This window comes from Myotis lucifugus, unplaced genomic scaffold (genome assembly GCF_000147115.1).
Source record: "Myotis lucifugus unplaced genomic scaffold, Myoluc2.0 scaffold_1063, whole genome shotgun sequence".
NCBI lineage: Eukaryota > Metazoa > Chordata > Mammalia > Chiroptera > Vespertilionidae > Myotis > Myotis lucifugus.
This window is the reverse complement of record NW_005872111.1, coordinates 83,260-102,906: the sequence shown is the minus strand read 5'-3', so window position 1 is coordinate 102,906 and position 19,647 is coordinate 83,260. Positions and strand designations below refer to the sequence as shown.

The 19,647-nt window shown below is 51.6% G+C and overlaps 2 protein-coding genes across 4 annotated transcripts; both read right to left on the bottom strand.

Moving 5' to 3' along the window:
* Positions 1–2,751: 2,751 nt before the first annotated feature.
* On the bottom strand, positions 2,752–6,843 carry LOC102417484 (leukocyte immunoglobulin-like receptor subfamily A member 6). Of its 3 annotated transcripts, XM_014449183.2 has the most exons (9): positions 6,810–6,843; positions 6,618–6,653; positions 6,199–6,483; positions 5,752–6,054; positions 5,240–5,536; positions 4,686–4,988; positions 3,718–3,744; positions 3,497–3,527; positions 2,752–2,893 (listed from the first exon to the last, which is right to left on the bottom strand). In XM_014449183.2, exons 1-9 carry the CDS (start codon positions 6,841–6,843, stop codon positions 2,752–2,754), a joined length of 1,458 nt encoding a protein of 485 aa, XP_014304669.1. The 3 variants fall into 3 exon arrangements, with proteins under 3 accessions (XP_014304669.1, XP_014304670.1, XP_014304671.1); XM_014449184.2 differs by lacking the exons at positions 3,497–3,527; positions 3,718–3,744 and having other exon boundaries at positions 2,752–2,911; positions 4,700–4,988; XM_014449185.2 differs by lacking the exons at positions 3,497–3,527; positions 3,718–3,744; positions 6,618–6,653 and having other exon boundaries at positions 2,752–2,911; positions 4,700–4,988.
* Positions 6,844–12,005: 5,162 nt separating this feature from the next.
* On the bottom strand, positions 12,006–16,746 carry LOC102417174 (leukocyte immunoglobulin-like receptor subfamily A member 6). The gene is made up of 10 exons (XM_023747934.1): positions 16,713–16,746; positions 16,518–16,553; positions 16,099–16,383; positions 15,651–15,953; positions 15,142–15,438; positions 14,581–14,883; positions 14,253–14,303; positions 12,855–12,962; positions 12,230–12,288; positions 12,006–12,152 (listed from the first exon to the last, which is right to left on the bottom strand). Exons 1-10 carry the CDS (start codon positions 16,744–16,746, stop codon positions 12,006–12,008), a joined length of 1,623 nt encoding a protein of 540 aa, XP_023603702.1.
* Positions 16,747–19,647: the final 2,901 nt, after the last annotated feature.

Genomic DNA, 19,647 nt, shown 5'->3' with positions numbered 1-19,647 from the left:
GCCCAATGGGACACCCGACCAAGGCTCTTGAAGAAGCTCATTTATAAAAGATTCTGCTGCACAGTTTCCCTGTGGCCTCAGCATTTCCTCAACTTTCCCTGGTTTGGGGTCCTGATAGGTTCCCATCCCCTACTGACCCTTTGTGTTTCCTGCCTTTTTAATGTTCATTATTCAGTGTAAGTGTTGGTACCACCCTGTGGTTTGATGCACATTTATTTCTTCTATGATTTATAAAGCTCAACACCTTTTATTTAAACATTTTTTGTTACTCCTCACCTGAGGATATTATTTCCAATGATTTTTAGAGAGGATGGAAGGGAGAGAGGGAAGGAGAGAGAGAGAGAGAGAGAGAGAAACATCAATGTGAGAGAGATGCGTCAATTTCTTGCATCCCAACGAGGGTTGAGGAGCAAACCTGCAACCAAGGCACATGCCTTTGACATGGAAGCAAACCTGTGACTCTTCGATGGTCAGGCTGATGCTCTAGCCACTGAGAAACACCAGCCAAGGCCAGCTCATCACCTTTATATAATGTCACTGCAAATATGCATGCCAATATCAGTTGCTTGATAAAGGTGTTTGCTTGCTTTTCTATTGCTCTCTGCTGCCACATTATGGATCTGTAATATTTCTTAAGTGATCTGAGTGCCAGTCCATGGACTCATTTTGGCATCGCAAATATCGTCTTCATTATCTCCCTCGTGTCTACAAGGAACAGAAGTTCTTCATCTTAGTGAATTCCACTGTGTCCATGTCCTCCCTAAGTTTGTGTTCTTGTGTCCACATCGAGGAAAAATGTGTCTCCCACAAACTAGTAAGATAGTTTCCCCCTTTTCTTTTTGCAAAAGAAAAAGTAGTTGGTTTATTTTTCACATTTTGATCCGTTGCCCATCTGACATTGATTACTGCAAATGGTCGAGGCAGGTAAGACGTTTACTGTGTCCTACAGACTCACCTACTGGCCCATCACCATGTGATGGAAAAGCCATGACCTCCCCTCTGCACTGCAAGAGTCTGTCACGATCCAGGTGACTCCATACGAGGGGTCTGATCTGGAGACTTCCTTCTGCTCCTCTGGACAAGGCATCTCTGCTTTTCAATTTCTCAAAATACCACTATCTCCATCTGCATTGAATGGCTGGTTTCATTTCCTCCATATCTCAGTCTAGAGCAGTGATGGTGAACCTTTCGAGCTCAGTGTGTCAGCATTTTGAAAAACCCTAACTTAACTCTGGTGCCGTGTCACATATAGAAATTTTTTTATATTTGCAACCATAGTAAAACAAAGACTTATATATTTTTTTAAATATATTTTATTGATTTTTTACAGAGAGGAAGGGAGAGAGATAGAGAGTCAGAAACATCGATGAGAGAGAAACATCGATCAGCTGCCTCCTGCACATCCCCCACTGGGGATGTGCCCGCAACCCAGGCACATGCCCTTGACCGGAATCGAACCCGGGACCTTCCAGTCCGCAAGCCGACGCTCTATCCACTGAGCCAAACCGGTTTCGGCAAAAGACTTATATTTTTGATATTTATTTTATATATTTAAATTCCATTTAACAAAGAAAAATCAACCAAAAAATGAGTTCGTGTGTCACCTCTGACACGCGTGTCATAGGTTCGCCATCACTGGTCTAGAAGATTTCTCACCATCTTTGTGGGGAAGGCATTGGTATTGCTGAGAAGTCAAGGGAGGAAGTAGCCTGCTCAAGTGTCCTCCAACCATTCAGGATGTGGTAGCGCCACAACTGATATTTAATGTGTCTGTGCTGCTTCCTTAGAACAGGAGTCCCATGAATGTTGTTCTTGTGTGAGTCCTGATGAGTCTCCACAGTTTGGTTGATCCCTAAGCACTAAGGCACTTAGGGCACCTCTGACCTGGTGGGAGTCCGGCTTCCATAAAACTCCAGGGACACAAGTGGGGCAACCTCCAAGGTATAAGGCAGCTGAAGGGAACCACGCGTGTTTCACTTGCATTTCTTTTTATTGAAGCAACAGTCACATAACATACAATTGGGCCTTTTGAAATACGAATTTCACTAGAATGCAGTAAATACACAATGTTTCAATGACAATGTCTATCTTGTTTCAAGAAAGTTTTTAACTCCCCCCCAAAACAAACAAACAAACAAACAAAACAACAGCAACAACAACAAACAGTCCATCTCCCATCTGTCCTCCTGGTCAACCCCAGACAAACCAATCTGATTTCTCTTTCTATGGGTTTCCTTCTCCTGGACATTTCGAATAAAGGGAATCACACAAAACCTGATTCCCTTTTGTGTCCCAATTCTGTACCTGAGCTGCATTATTATGATGTTTTCCCACTATGGACCAGGTGCTTGTCCTTTGTTCTTTGTGATTTAAACTAATCCCAGGGTTGTGAAGACACCTGATTTTGTTGGGATGGATGTGACGCAGCATGAAGGTATATAGATGTGAATCCAAATCAGCCATATGGGACGGACCCTCACATCACAGGGTGAGAACAGAAGGGCAGTGGAATAGAGTCAGCAAGGACAGGGAGGAAGGGAGAGCACCCAGGTGGATGGAGGAGGCATCCTCTACAGGGACATGGCCTACGTTCTCCTGCACCCAAACCTCGCCTACCACGTCTACTTCCCTGGCTAATCTCAACAGACAGATTCCCCAACTATGGTCCCCACTTTCCTTCAGCACCTCCTGGGATCCTCAGATAGGCTCCAAGGCTCGCCCTCTCTGAATGGTGCGTTGTTCCCTCTGTGTTCACATGCTGGCTGCATCGAGGGTCCTTATGGGGTCGTTTCGAGCCTCAAATAGCAGCACCCCGAGGACCACCAGGATCAAGCCAGCCACGCCCATCTGGGTGAGATTCTCCACTGTGTAGTCTTGGGGATGGGAAAATAAGAATTGTGGGCAAAGAAGTCTCAGAGGTCAGGGTAGACACAAATCTCTAGGATTTTGATGTTCAACCTGGGCTACCACCACCCCTTGACATCAGTGTCCCTGTGATGTCTGAACTTGAGGTCCTGCCTCTGCTCTGATGCCAATGTCAGAGGAGGAAGAAGAGGAGGGAGAGCAGCAGGACCAAGGCCACCAAGACTTATCCAGTACCATTTGGGAACTAGGCCATTAGTGACGTCATGAATGAACCAGTGATGCCATTGAATGAGCACCTACTGTGTGTGAGGCACATGCTGGGGTCTGTCACTCATCTCTTCTCACCTCTCAGCAGTCATGCACCAGGCATGGCTGACCCCACCAACCACTTCACTGAGGCTCCGTGGGATTAATCACATGCCCCAGGCAGGATTGTGGGATAGAACCCGGGGCTGTGAGTTCCCTGTGCTGTCGTTATGCTCCATCCCCACCACCTGCCACCTCTCAGGTGGACAACAGCTTTGTGCTCTGGGCTCCTCCTGTGCAGGGGCCTGTCAAGGTCTCATATGGAGCTGAGGGACCTTCCCCATTACCCACTCTCAGTACAGCAGAGATAGAATGGGCAGGGTGTGGGGTGGACTCTGAGTCTGTCCTGGATTCCTCTCTACCTACAGGTTTCCGGCTGGGCTGGGGGCCCTGCCTTCCTGAGCTCTGTGAGGCCCTTATGTCACCTCATCTCCCAGCAGCCTGTGAGCAGGATGGGACCAGGGATGAGCAGACAGAACCCGACACTCAGAGGAGAGAAGGGACCGCCCAGCCCCACAGCAGGAGCAGCAGAGCCAGGAGCTGAACCAGGGCTGATCCACTCTGTTCCCTCCTCTGAGGTGAGCCTGAGCTGAGGGGTAGGACTGGGTGCCGGACCCTTGTCCTGCCTGTTCCTCCCTGTACAGTGTCACCGTCACTGAGACAGAGGGGACAGGCCCCATAACATCACGTCCTGGGGGCTTCCATGTGTGGCCCCTCTCCCAGGTCAGGGCCAGAACTGACAGGAAATCTAAGCTCTGGACAAGGATTCTCTCCTTTTACACTGGGAGACATTGAGGCCCTGTCAGGGGAAGGGTGGGTCCAAGTCAGCAAATCCAGAGGGTCCGGGACCCCCGCATGGCTCAGCCCCTGTCTCCCATGGAGGCATCCACCACCTCCCACAGAGCCCCTCATTTACCCATCTGTATGCCTGACCCTGTGGGTGGGAGAGCGATCCCCAGAGCCTCCTGTGAATGAGGATGGGGCAGGAGGGTGGGGGCTGCCTTCTCCCCAAATAAGACCAGGTTCACCTCCCCAGTCTGCACCCTGACATCGTCCTCTGCCATGACCACTCCACCCATCACCAGCCTCAGACCCTGGGACACAGGCCTGTCCTTGAGGATCTGGGTCACTCGATCCCCTGACAGATTCTCAGGACTTGGAGGTAGGGCTGTGCTCCCTCTGAGCAGAGCTCCCCGGGACTCACCAGGTGGGTGGGGAGCTGGGGTCTCCAGAGGGTCCTGGAAATGAGGACAGGAAGAGGGTGAGAGGCTTGGGCTGATCCTGGAACCCATTTCACACAGACACCCTCTTCCATCTGTGCTGTGGCCCCGAGGCCCTCCCACTGCCTCAGTATCCAGGTGAGGGGAAGTGGGGGGATGGGGTGGGTAGGCTCTAAGGAAAGGATCTCCTTGGGGTGACCATCCTGAGAGCCCCAAACTCCCTTACAGCCCATAATACTTCTGGGGACAGGACCCAGAGCTGACAGCTCAGCCGATAGGGTTTGGGCCCCTCACCTGAGACCAGGAGCTCCAGGGGCTCACTGGGGAGTGACAGCAGGAAGGGGGAGGTGCTGTGTGAGCTGTAGCACCTGTAGGTGCCCCTGTGGGCTGAGGTCACAGGGCTCATGGAGAACTCTGCCTGGAACTGCAGAGCTTGGTACTTTGATCCCAGACGCAGGGGGGGATCGGCTGCCCCCTCCTTGGACAGAAGGAAAGTGTCCCTCCAGCTCTGTGACTGACACAGCAGGGTCACGTTCTCTCCTGAGGCCACCCTGGGGCCTGGCTGCACCGAGAGGGAAGGTCTGTCAGGCAGGTGTCCTAGAGAGAGGGAGGGAGGGTGAGGGCTGCCTGCCCACCTTGTTCTGACCTGAGAGTCACCAGGCCTCTCTCTGAGGACCCGCCTCTCTGTCTGTCTCTGTTTCTCTGAGTCTCCCCCTCACCCCTCCTACCTCCTGCATTTCTCTGTCTCCCTCCCTGGGCCCCACACCGTCATTCTGGCCTCATCACCTGAGACCCCCAGCAGGGCCTGATAAGAGTCTGGCCCCAGATTGTACCCAGTGGCTCCTCACCTGCCACCAGGATGTCCAGTGGGTCACTGGGGGCCGACCACTCAGAGGAGAGGTTGTATCCACCATAGCATCTGTACCGGCCTCCATGGGACCTACTCACAGTGTCCAGGGGGAAGTGGGCCTGAGAGAGCCCAGCCTGGGGCTGCAGGACAAGGCTCTGGGGGAGGCCCTGTTTCGTCTCCTTGTGCAGAGCGAATCTGTCATAGCCGACATCAGAGCGACACTGGAGGGTCAGGTTCTGTCCAGAGGCCACGATGGGGCCCTGCTGGGTCAGGAGGGAGGGCTTCCCAGACTCACCTGGGGAGACCAGACAAGAGTTACAGGGTCTGCTCCTCCCATAACTCCTTCTCCTGTCCTGCCCCCCAGGTCTCACTGTCTCTTCCTGTTTCTCTGGCCCAGGAGCTCCTCTGCTCCCTCTCCCCACCCCTTCACAAGGGGCTCCCCTCTCAGTGAAGATGCCAAAGTGTCTGGTGCCTGGATCCATGGAGGGGACCAGGATGGGACTTACTCACCTGAGACCAGGAGCTCCAGGGCATCACTTGGGTGTGACCACACCTGGGGGCTGTTCCTGTAACAGCCATAGCATCTGAACCTCCACCTGTGGCTGGGGGTCACGGGACCCACAGAGAACAGGGCCTGGGACCGGCCACTGGGGTGTGGTTCTGAGTCCTGGGTCCAGGAGAGCCTGTGATCTCCTTCCTTAGTCAGAATGAACCTATCAAATCCCTGCTGTGAGCCACAGTGGAGGGTCACGTTCCCTCCTGAGGGCACGACTGGGCTGGGCAGGGCTGAGAGGCTGGGTTTTCTGTAGGCTCCTAGGAAAGGAGGAGACAGCCTGTTAAATGGGCTCACTCCTCCCTCATGTCCCCCAGGGCTGGGCTGTGAGATGGAGACACCCTGAGAGCAGACCCCCTTTCTAGGGCAGAGCCCGAGGCTGGGACCCCTGAGAGTCCTCTCACCTGTCGCCCGCAGCTCCAGGGGTTCACTGGGCTCTGACCAGCCAGTGGGGCTGTTAGAAGAACAGGAATATCTCCCTGCATCATGCTCTGTCATGTGTGTGATGGAGAACTTGCCCTTGGCTGTGGACTTCCTTTCAGTCTGTGTGTTCCAAAGCACATGTTTTCCTTCCTTATACAGATCAAACTTCTGGGCCTCCAGAGTCCCCTCACACCAGAGGGTCACAGGGCTCCCATAAGGGATCACAGGGCCTGGTTCAGCCCACAGGGTGGGTTTGGGGAGGGTCCCTGGAAGGATACCAGAAGCTGCATTAGAAAGCGCTTCCCCCGCTCTTCCCCCAGCTCATCCAGGACCTCTGTGCTCCCTCCTGAGCCCCAGGGCTGAAGTACCAGGTGGGACCTGGAGCCTGGGGAGGACTCACCTGCCTGCACGTGGATCCTCTGGCCCAGACTCAGCCCTGGAAGAGTCAATTTGAGAGATTTGCATCCGGACATCTGAGCTGATTCTCCTCCCATCAGGGCCCCGTCCACTCGAGCTGCCAAAGCCTGAGGTTCCCATGAACAAGGGAGTGCCGCCACCCCTTCTGCTGCCCTTCCCCATGTCCACAACTGACCGAGGCAGAGAAGAGCAGAGAGGATGGACATCATGGCGTCTGCGCTCAGGGCTCCTGCTGTGCAAATGGAGGAGACTTAGGGTCGGAAAAACAGACGCACAGGATGTGGTGGGTCAGAAGCTGCTGCAGCCCTTCCGGGTCCGCAAGCTGTGCACCCATTGCATGCGGACTCTCCCGCCCTGGGCCTGGCTCTGAGTTTCCCCAAACTGAGGTCTCAATAGGAGAGAAGGCTCTTGCGGGACAGGTGCCCGATCCCTCCTGGGCACTGCAGGGATCATTTCCTTAGTTGGTCTGGCCTTTGGATTCTGTGACGACAACTTTGAGTGGACTTTGCAGTGTCAGGTTGGTGCTGTTCATCCATCAGGAAACAGTCTCAACTCACAGTGGACATTTTTATAGCAGAGGTGTTAGTCATTTATTCCTCAGTTGGTAACAGGATGCTCAAAAATGGAACTGCCAATGGAGCCAGCTGATCCCACTGGTGGAAATACATCCGCAGAACCCGACACATCAATCAGAAAGAAGGTATGCTCCCCTGTGTTCATAGCAGCAGAATTTACAACAGCTGAGACCTGGAAACAGCCCAGATGCCCAGCTGTGCGTGAATGGATAAAACAGCTGTGGTACATTTATACTATGGAATACTATGCAGGTATAACAATAGAAGGATCTCTTACCTTTTGAGACATCATCGAGGGACCTGGAGAGTATTATGCTGAGTGAAATAAGCCAGTCAGAGAAAGACAAATATTGCAGGATTTCACTTATATGTGGAATCTAATGAACAATATAACTTGATCAAAAAAATGAGTCCAGAGGCATGCTGCATGGAACAACTGGACAGATCTCAGGGACAGTAGGGGGGCAGAAAAAGATTAACTAAAGAACTTACCTGCATATACGCATAGCTCAAAGCCATAGATATTAGTGTGCAGAAGGACTGTGGTGGGGTCTGTGCTGGGTGGAGGGGGGATATAGGTAGAGATGAAGATCATCTGTAATAATGTCAATAGTATTACAAAAGATACAGTATTATCTTGAAGGGGAAGGCTATCTATATATATATATAAAAGCCTAAGCGACCAAATGACCGGTTGATCGTTTGCACAGAGACCACCAGGGGGCAGACACTAAATGCAGGAGCTGCCCTCTAGTGGTCAGTGCACTCACACAGCTGGAGCACCGTTCAGCTGACCTACGAGAGCCATACCTGGGCTCACTGCTGGCGAGCACAGCTGCAGTGCCCCAAGCCTCTCCCACCTCTGTGGCAGCACTACCGAGTGGTGGTGGCAGGCGCTGCAGGGCTGGTTGGGATGAGCCCGAGTGGCATGGCACCCAGCCCAGGTTTGGGCTCCTCCTCGCCCACCTGCTGCTTTGCGCACTACTACATCCCTCAGGGGGTGTCAGACTGCCGGTTTCGGTCCAATCTCTCAGCCTGGCCTGCAGGGATTGGGCCAAACTGGCAGTCTGACATCCCCCGAGGGGTCCTGGATTGCGAGAGGGTGCAGGCCAGGCTGAGGGATCGCACATGTGCATGAATCCGTGCACTGGGCCTCTAGTATAGAAAGAAAATAAGAATGCTCATGACGACATTATGGGAGACATACCAAGACAGGAAGAGAAACGGATTGACAGAGTGACAGATGTCCGAGGAGAGGAGAGTGGGGCGGTGTGGGGGGGCTTGATGCAGAATGTGAAGTGATTCACCTAAGAACATATATGCACAGCCCAAGAACACAGACAAAAGAGTAGTGAGGGCCAAGGGAGGGGAAGGTGGGGTGGGTGGCAGTGAGCAAATGGGAGAAATGGGGGACATCTATAACAGAGTCAACAATAAAAGTCCTATATAATAAAGAGCTAATATGCAAATGGTCATCACCCCCTCACACCCTTGCGCCCTCATGCCAGGGCCAGGTGACCTGAGGCTCGGCCGGGGGACCTGAGGCTGGGCCCCCCTCCCAGCGGAGATTAACGGGAGTGGGGCTGGCCAGGTCTGGGTCTCCCGTGATTTCTAGGCACGTGTGGGTGGGCAGGTACTTGACTCTGGGTCCTGTAGCACACCCCAGACTCTGACAGGAGGGGGACTTTCATATACATTTTACTAATTTTCTTTCATCTTGGACACTTCTATTATAGAGAATGGGCAAATAGCAATATTAAAATATTTCCTCTAATTAATTCCTTTTAATGTGCATGAATTTCATGCACTGGGCCACTCATTAAATATATTTAATGATTTTGTTGTTTAGATTCCACATTTAAGTGATTTTATGTGAAGCCAGTCTTACTCTGGCTTATTTCACTTAGCATACAAACCGGCAGGTCCATCCACGCTGTGGCAGAAGGTAGGATTTTCTTGTTTCTCACAGCCGAGTAGTACTCCATCGTGTAAACCTACCACAGCTATTTAATCCACTCATCTACTGATGCTCACGTGGCTACTTCCACATCTTGGCTGTTGTAAATAATGCAACAATGAACATAGGGGATGCATATATTCTTTTGAATGAGCTTTTCAGGTTTCTTTGATGATATCCCCAGAAGTGGAATCACTGGGTTGAATGGCAGTTCCATTTTTTTACTTTTTGAGGAACCTCCTTACTGCTTTCCACAGTGGCTGCACCCGTCTGCATTCCCAGTAGCTTTGCACGAGGGCTCCCTCTTCTCCACATCCAGCACTTGCATTTCCCTGATGATTAGTGACTTTGTGAATATACAGCGGAGTGAGGGTAGGCTCTGCAATAAATGGTGCTGGGAAAATTGGACAGGTACATGCAAAAAAAAAAAGGAAGGAAGGAAGGAAGGAAGGAAGGAAGGAAGGAAGGAAGGAAGGAAGGAAGGAAACTTACCACCCGCTTACACCATACACAAGAGTACACTGAAAATGGATAAAAGACTTCAATGTAAGTCACTAAGGCATAAAAATCCCAGGAGAGTGACACGTCTTGTGTTGTCACCTCAGAAGCAGTCGAGGAGCAGAAATTCAGAAACACCAAGTCCATATTCAGCTCCTGTTGACCTGGCCTTCTGGAGACTGAGGATTGGGGACCAGGGTGCTTCTGAGGAAGAGGAGGCAGGGGCTGAGCCAAGCGGAGAAGGACACAGGATGTGGGGGGCAGGGTCCTCACACCACCACCCGCGCACTGTCCACAAGGTGCTTGCCTCACAGGAAGGCAACACCTTCTTCTCACCCTAAAAATAGCAGGTGCTGAGGGTCTGAGTGGAACCACATTTCCGAACAACCTACATGTATTTGTTTTTTACTGAATTTTTTATTTACTGGGGTGACATTGCTTAATAAAATTATGCAGGTTTCAGGTATACGATTCTACACTACATCATCTGTACAAGGTAGTATGTGCTTATCATTCTAAGTCTAGTCTATTTTCACACAACTTACCTTATTTTTACCCACCCCCCACCCTTCCCTCTGGCAGTCACCATAGTATTGTCTGTGCCCATGAGTCTTTCTTTTATTTCTTTGCTTAATCCATTCACCCTTCCCCCCAGCCCACAACCCCCTCTCCTCTGACAGCTGTCAGTCTGTTCTCTGTATTCATGAGTCTCTCTCCACTATGTTTTATTTTGTTTATTAGATTCCAAATATGAGTGAAATCATAGGGAACTTGTCTTTCTCTGATTGGCTTATTTCACTTCAGATCATGCTCTCCAGATCCATTCATGCTGTCACCAAAGGTAAAAATTACTTCTCTATTTTACAGCTGCACAATATTCCATTGTGTAAATATACCATAGCTTTCATCTGCTGGTGGGCACTTAGGCTGTTTCCAGATCTTGCCTTTGTAAATTATGCTGCTGTGATCATAGAGGGGCATAGATATTTGTGGATTTATTGATGAGAAGCCATTCCGAAAGGTGTGTGGTTTCAACATGCATCTCTCTGATGATTAGTGATGTTGAGCATCTGTTCATATGTCTACTGGCCATGATGTGTCCTCTTTGGAGAAGTGTTTATAGGTCCTCTGCCCATTTTTTTTTATTGAATTATTTGGGGGGTTTTTGGTGTTGAGCTTTATAAGTTCCTTATAAATTTTGGACAATAAGCCCTTATCAGATGTATTGGCTAATAGTTCTCCATTCGGTGGGTTGTCTTTTCATTTTGTTGATGGTTTCCTTTGCTATGCAAAGCCTTATCATTTCATCCTTATACTTTCATTTAGAAAAAACTCTATTGTTTAACTAATCATTTTTAATTGACCGTTTTTATTAAATCATAGTTGGCATACAATGTCATATTAGTTTTAGATGTGCAACACAGATATGATATTTATTATTGACTATCTTCCCTTCCCCTTCTCACCTATCCTTCCTGCCCTCCCATCTGGCAATCTATGGATCTGTTTTTGTTTCCTTTGCTTTGAGGATGTGAAAAATCCCAGAGGTAAGTGAGATCTTTCCTTGTCTGAATCATTTCATGCAGCATAATGCCCTCTAAGTCCATCCATGTTGTCCCAAATGGCAGGATTTCATTCTAGTTTTGGTTGGTTTATATTTCAATACAGGCCCAATGCATGAAGTTCGTGCATCGGGGCAGGGGGGGGAGGTTCCTCAGCATGGCCTGCACCCTCTCACAATCCAGGACCACTGGCTCCTAACCACTAGCCTGCCTGCCTGTTTGATCGCCCCTAACCGCTCTGCCTGCCTGATCACCCCTAACAGCCTCTGCCTCGGCCCCTGCCACTGCGGCTTCATCCAGAATGATGTTGGGAAGGTCGTTCTGCTGTCCAGTCTAATTTGCATATTATGCTTTTATTATTATAGATAACGCACACTAGCCACATCTTTATCATCTAGTTGTCTATGGATCTAAAGTATCAACGCAATGTTTTGTTTTTCTAAATCCTTGAAATAATAGATTAGGCCATTGATTTTTTAAGGTTCTTAATTTTATTATTTCATAGGTTTGATGTGTCATATTTACATTACAATTCCATTAAAAATATTCACTTTGTTCACACATTGATTATTGGGAAGTCTATTATTTTGATTTCCAAATGTAGAGATATTGGCTTATCTTTGACTATAGAATGAGGTGACTCCCTGAGAGTCCCAGGGGAAAATCAGGTCTCCACAGTTGGTGGGGCACTAGCCAAGTGTCCAGAGGTGTAGCTTTCCTGCCTACTAGGGTCCCTGCATACCCCTTCCTGGAGTGTGGTGGTCTGAGTCCATCCTGAGCTAGTGGATGGCTAGAGCAGCATACACACTGGGCTCTTCTGAGGGATCCTTTGATGGGGAGAATGGGGGTGAACTTTTCTGTTGTCTATGGGCCAATAGGTTTAGCTCTGCGTAGGGCACATCCTGGGGGGCATCAGATGCAGCAGCCTGGAGCAGGGGGAGAGAGAGGGATTAAACATGGTTGGGGTTTGAGAGCCTTGGGGCCCGGGGAGGATGGGACTCACCTGACTGTCCATCTGTCTGTCCTCTTCTGCTTGTCTGTCCTTCATGCCCAAAAATTCCCCTGATAGAAAAGGAAGAGAGGTGGTCATTATCTACCTGAGTCTTGATGGTGAGCAGTTCCCCTGGCCGTACAGACTGACTGAGGGCCATCATCCTTCCTGCTCTGCTGGAGAGAGACAGTGAGACAGAACAGCGTCTCCTTGATTCCACTGTTGAAATCCTCCTGTCACTTATCCTCATGTTGCCAGATCCAGCAATAGATTAAAAAGATCACACACCATGACCAAGAAGGACTTTCCCGGAGATGCAAGGATGGTTCAATATACTCGAATCAATAAACGTGATACACCACATAAACAAAATGAAGGATAAAAATCACATGATCTTATCAATAGATTCAGGAAAAGCGCTTGTGAGAATGTTTACTATTCATGAGGTTGAAAAGGATGAAAGATGACCTTACCTCTGTCCATCTGTGCTGACAGTGAGTGTATTCTTCCAAGGTTTTCTGATTTGAGATTCTGGAGAAATCCTTTTCTCAGCTCAACTTCTCCATCTATTTGGTTTCCAGTAGCAGGTGTCTGAGCCCTTCTCCCTGTGACCCAGGTCACCCCCTTCCCTACTCACCTGAGGTCCTGCCTTTGCTCTGACGTCGATGTCGGAGGAGGAGGAAGAGAAGAAGGGAGAGCAGGAGGACCAAGGCCACTAAGACAGCTATCCAGTACCATTTGAGACCTAGGACATTAGTGATATCATGAATGAGCCAATGATGCTGTTTAATGATCACCTACTATGTGAGAGGCACATGCTGGGACCTGTCATTTATCTCCTCTCACCTCACAGCAGTCATGCACCAGGCATGGCTGACCCAACCACCCTCAGAGGAGTTAACCACATGCCCTAGGTCATCCAGCCTGGATGGGGCTGGGCAGGGACTGGAACCTGGGACTGTGGGTTACCTGTGCTGGCCTCACACCCCCATGCCCACATCCCAAGTGGACACTGCTTTGTGCTCTGGAGTCCTCCTCTGCAGGATCCTGTCCATGTCTCATTTGGAGCTGAGGGTCCTTCCTCATTACTTGCCCCTTGCCTAGCAGGGACAGGAGTGGCAAGATGAAGGGTGGACTCTGAGTCTCTCCTGGATCCCTTTCCATCCACAGGTCTCTGACAGCCCCCTAGGAAAGTCAGGCTGGGCTGGGGGCTCTGCCTTCCTGAACTCTGTGAGGCCCTTATATCACCTCATCTCCCAGAAGCCTGTGAGCAGGATGGGACCAGGGATGAGCAGAGAGGAACCCGACACTCAGAGGAGAGAAGGGACTGCCCAGCCCACAGCAGGAGCAGCAGAGCCTGGAGCTGAACCAGGGTTGATCCACCCTGTTCCCTCCTCTGAGCTGAGCCTGAGCTGAGGGGTAGGACTGGATGCCCGGACCCTTGTCCTGCCTGTCACTCCCTGTACAGTGTCACCGTCACTGAGACAGAGGGGACAGGCCCCATAACATCACGTCCTGGGGGCTTCCCTGTGAGGCCCCTCTCCCAGGAGGTCAGGGCCAGAACTGACAGGAAATCTAAGCTCTGGACAAGGATTTTCTCCTTTTACACCTGGAGACACTGTGGCCCAGATAGGGGAAAGGCGTGTCCAAGTGAGAGACTTCAGAGGCACCAGAACCCCTTATAGCTCAGTCCCCATCCCCACATGGAGGAACCCACCACCTCCCCACAGAGAACTTCACACACCGTGGGTGGGATAGACCTATCTTCAGAGCTCCTGGGTTCAGGATGGGGCAGGCAGGGTGGGGGCTGCTTCTCCCACATGAGCCCAGCTCCCCCTCCCCAGCCTGTGCCCCCACATCTCCCTCTGCCATGACCACCCCACCCATCACCTGCCACAGAGCCTGGGACTCCAAGCCCCCCTGAGACACAAGCCTATCCTTGAGAATCTGGGTCACTCGATCCCCTGACAGACTCTCAGGACTTGCTGGGGGGGGGGGGCTGTGCTCCCTCTGAGCAGAGCTCCCTGGGACTCACCAGCAGGGGAGGTGGGCCCTGTGGGTGGGGGGCTGGGGCCTCCAGAGGGTCCTGGAAATGAGGACAGGAAGAGGGTGAGAGGCTTGGGCTGACCCTGGACCCCATTTCACACAGACACCCTCTTCCATCTGTGCTGTGGCCCCTGAGACCCACCCACTGCTTCAGTATCCAGGTGAGGGGGAGGGGCTGGACGGGGTGGGAGGCCTCTAAGGAAAAGATCTCCTCGGGATGACTATCCTGAGAGCCCCAAACTCCCTTACAGCCCATAATCCTTCTGGGGACAGGACCCTGAGCTGACAGCTCAGCCGATAGGGTTTGGGCCCCTCACCTGAGACCAGGAGCTCCAGGGGCTCACTGGGGTGTGACAGATGGTAGGGAGAGATGCTGGATGAACTGTAGCACCTGTAGGTGCCCGCGTGGGCTGAGGTCACAGGACTCATGGAGAACTCTGCCTGGGACTGCTGAGCTCGGTGCTTTGATCCCAGACGCAAGGGGGGACCTGCTGCCCCCTTCTTGGACAGAAGGAAGGTGTCCCTCCAGCTTAGGGACTGACACAGCAGGGTCACATTCTCTCCTGAGGCCACCCTGGGGTCTGGCTGCACCGAGAGGGAGGGTCTGTCAGGCAGGTGTCCTAGAGAGAGGGAGGGAGGGTGAGGGCTGCCTGCCCACCTTGTTCTGACCTGAGAGTCACCAGGCCTCCCTTTGAGGACTTTCCTCACTGTCTGTCTCTGTTTCTCTGAGTCTCCTCCTCTCTCCTCCCACCCCCTGTCTCTCTCTCTGTCTCCATGCCTCCCTGGGGCCTGCACTGTTATTCTGGCCTCACCACCTGAGACCCCCAGTGGGGCCTGTGCAGAGTCTGGGTCCCTGACTGAACCCACTGGCTCCTCACCTGGCACCAGGATGTCCAGGGGGTCACTGGGGGCCGACCACTCAGAGGAGAGGTTGTATCCACCGTAGCATCTGTACCGGCCCCCATGGGAGCTGCTCACAGTGTCCAGGAGGAAGTGGGCCTGAGAGAGCCCAGCCTGGGGCTGCAGGACAAGGCTGTGGGGGAGGCCCTTTCTCCCCTCCTTGTGCAGAGCGAATCTGTCATACCTGACATCAGAGCGACACTGGAGGGAAAGGTTCTGTCCAGAGGCCACGATGGGGCCCTGCTGGCTCACGAGGGAGGGCTTCCCAGACTCACCTTCGGAGACCAGACATGAGTTACAGGGGCTGCTCCTCCCATAAGCCTCCTTTTCCTGGGCTCCAGGTCTCACTGTCTCTCTCTGTGTCTCTTGCCCAGGAGCTCCTCTGTTCCCTCTCCCCACCCCTTCACATGGGGCTCCCCTCCCAGTGAAGATGCCAATGTGTCTGTTTCCTCAACCCATGGATGGGAGCCGGATGAGACTTACTCACCTGGGACCAGGAGCTCCAGGGCATCACTGGGGTGTGACCACACCTGGTGGTTGTCCCTGTAACAGCCATAGCATCTGAACCTCCACCTGTGGCTGGGATTGATGGGGCCCACAAGGAACAGGGTCTGGGCCCAGCCACTGCGGTGTGGCTCTGAGTCCTGGGTCCTGTAGAGCCTGTGATCTCCTTCCTTAGTAAGAATGAACCTGTCAAACCCCTGCTGTGAGCCACACTGGAGGGTCACCTTCCCTTCTGAGGTTACAACAGGGCTGGGCAGGGCTGAGAGGCTGGGTTTGCTGTAAGATCCTAGGAGAGGAGGGGGCAGCGTGTTAAATGGGGCTCACACCCCCTCACATCCCTCAGGGATTGGCTGTGAGATGGAGACACCCTGAGATCAGACCCCCTTCCTGAGGGCAGAGCCCGAGGCTGGGACCCCTGAGTGTCCTCTCACCTGTAACCACCAGCTCCAGTGCGTCACTGGGCTCTGACCAGCCAGTGGGGCTGTTATAATAACAGGAGTATCTCCCTGCATCGTGCTCTGTCATGTGTGTGATGGAGAACTTGCCCTTGGTTGTGGACTTCCTTTCAGTCTGTGTGCTCCAAAGCACACGTTTTCCTTCCTTATACAGATCAAACTTCTGGGCCTCCAGGGTCCCCTCACACCAGAGGGTCACAGGGCTCCCATAAGGGATCACAGGGCCTGGTTCAGCCCAGAGGGTGGGTTTGGGGAGGGTCCCTGGAAGGAAATCAGAAGCTGTATTACACAGACCTTCCCCCCCTCATCCCCCAGCTCATCCCAGGACTTCTGTGCTCCCTCCTGAGACCCCCAGTGAAGTACCAGCTGGGACCTGGAGCCTGGGGAGGACTCACCTGCCTGCCCGTGGATCCTCTGGCCCAGACTCAGCCCTGGAAGAGAGTTTCTGTGAGCGATTGGCACCTGCACGTCTGAGCTGATTCCCCTCCCATCAGGGCCCCGTCCACTCGAGCTGCCTGAGCCTGAGGTTTCCCATGAACAAGGGGGTGCCACCACCCCTCCTGCTGCCCCTCCCCGTGTCCACAACTGACCGAGGCAGAGAAGAGCAGAGAGGATGGACACCATGGCGTCTGCGCTCAGGGCTCCTGCTGTGAAAATGGAGGAGACTTAGGGTCGGAAAAACAGACGCACAGGATGTGGTGGGTCTGAAGCTGTTGCAGCCCTTCCGGGTCCGCAAGCTGTGCACCCACTGCATTCGGACTCTCCCGCCCTGGGCCTGGCTCTGAGTTTCCCCAAACTGAGGGCTCAGGAGGACAGAAGGCTCTTCGGGGTCAGGTGCCCAATCCCTCCCAGGCACTGCGGGGATCATTTCCTTTGTTCCTGGCGACTCTACACATGTGGTCTGGCCTTTGGATTCTGTGATGACAACTTTGAGTGGACTTTGCACTTTCAGGTTGGTGCTGCTCATCCATCAGAAAACAGTAACAGTCTCAACTCCCAGTTCACATAGCATAGGTTTTAGTCCTTTATTCTTCAGTTGCTAAAGTGAAGCTCAAAATGGAACTGCCGATGGACCCAGCAGATCCCACTTCTCAGAATATATCCTCAGAACCTGAAACAACAATCAGAAAGATTGTAGAACCCAAAACTTCAATCAGAAAAAAGGTATGCTTCCCTGTGTTCATAGCAGCACAACCCAGCTGTGAGTGAGTGAGTGGATAAAACAGCTGTCGTACATATACACTATGGAGCTGTAAAAAAGAAGGATCTCTTACCCTTTGAGACAGCCTGGAGGGACCTGGAGAGTATCCTGCTAAGTGAAATAAGCCAGTCGGAGAAAGACAAATATTGCAGGATTTCACTTATATGTGGACTCTAATGAACAATATGACTTGATCAAAAAAATAATTCCAGAGGCATGCTGCATGGAACAACTGGACAGATCTCAGGGAAGGGAGGGGGGCAGAAAAAGATTAACTAAAGAACTTACCTGCATATATGCATAGCTCAAAGCCATAGATATTAGTGTGCAGAAGGACTGTGGTGGGGTCTGTGCTGGGTGGAGGGGGGGATAGAGGCAGAGATGAAGGTCATCTGTAATAATGTGACCAATATTACAAAAGATACAGTATTATCTTGAAGGGAAGGCTATCTATATATATAAAAGCCTAAGCGACCAAAGGACTAGTTGATCATTTGCACACAGACCACCAGGGGGCAGACACTAAATGCAGGAGCTGCCCTCTAGTGGTCAGTGTGCTCACACAGCTGGAGCACCGTTCAGCTGACCTAGCGAGCCAGACCCAGGCTCACTGCTGGCGACCACAGCTGTAATGCCCCAAGCCTCTCCCACCTCTGCGGCAGCACTACTGAGTGGTGGCGGCAGGTGCTGCAGGGTTGGTCAGGATGAGCAGGAGTGGCATGGCACCTGGTCCAGGCTTGGGCTCCTCCTCGCCCACCTGCTGCTTTACGCACTACTACATCCCTCGGGGGGTGTCAGACTGCCGGTTTCGGTCTAATCCCTCAGCCTGGCCTGCAGGGATGGGGCCGAACCAGAAGTCTGACATCCCCCGAGGTGTCCTGGATTGCGAGAGGGTGCAGGCCAGGCTGAGGGACCCCACATGTGCATGAATCCGTGCACCGGGTCTCTAGTATAGAAAGAAAATAAGAATGCTCATGACGACATTATGGGAGACATACCAAGACAGGAAGAGAAACGGATTGACAGGGTGACAGATGTCAGAGGAGAGGAGATTGAGGGAAGAGGGGGGACTCGATGCAGAATGTGAAGCGATTCACTAAAGAATATATATGCACAGCCTAAGGACACAGATAACAGTGTAATGAGAGCCAAGAGAGGGGGAAATGGGGTGGGTGGCGGTGGGCAAATGGGAGAAATGGGGGACATCTGTAACAGTGTCAACACTAAAAATCCTATATAATAAAGAGCTAATATGGCAATGGTCATCACGCCCTCACACCCTTGTACCCTCACGCCAGGGCCAGGTGACCTGAGGCTCTACTGGGGGACCTGAGGCTGTGCCCCCCTGCCAGGTGGGGCTTGATGGGGGTAGCACTGGCCAGGTCCCAGTCTCCCACGATTTCGAGGCACCCGTGGGTGGGCGGGGACTTGACTCTGGGTCCTCTAGCACACCCTAGACTCTGACAGGAGGGGGACTTTCATATACATTTTACTGATTTTCTTTCATCTTGGACACTTCTATTATAGAAAATGGGCAAATAGCAATATTAAAATATTTCCTCTAATTAATTCCCGTTAATGTGCATGAATTTCATGCACTGGGACACTAGTTAAATATATTTAATGATTTTGTTGTTTAGATTCCACATTTAAGTGATTTCATATGGAACGTGTCCTACTCTGGCTTATCTCACTTAGCATACAAACCTGCAGGTCCATCCATGCTGCGGCAGAAGGTAGGACTTCCTTCTTTCTCACAGCCTAGTAGTACTCCATCGTGTAAACGTACCACAGCTTTTTAACCCACTCATCTACTGATGGGCACGTGGCTGCTTCCACATCTTGGCTGTAGTAAATGATGCTACAGTGAACATAGGGGATGTGTATAGTCTTTCGAATGAGCATTTCGGGTTTCTTCGATGATATCCCCAGAAGTGGGATCACTGGGTCTAATGGAAGTTCCATTTTTTTTACTTTTTGAGGAACCTCCATACTGCTTTCCACAGTGGCGGCACCGGGCTGCATCCCCAGCAGTGGTGCACGAGGGCTCCCTCTTCTCCACATCCAGCAATTGCATTTCCCTGATGCTAAGTGACTATGTCAATATACAGCAGAGTGAGGGCAGGCTCTGAAATAAATGGTGCTGGGAAAATTAGACAGGTACATGCAAAAAGAAAGGAAGAAAGAAAGAAAGAAAGAAAGAAAGAAAGAAAGAAAGAAAGAAAGGAAGAAAGGAAGGAAGGAAGGAAGGAAGGAAGGAAGGAAGGAAGGAAGGAAGGAAGGAAGGAAGGAAATTTACCACCTGCTTACACCACACACAAGAG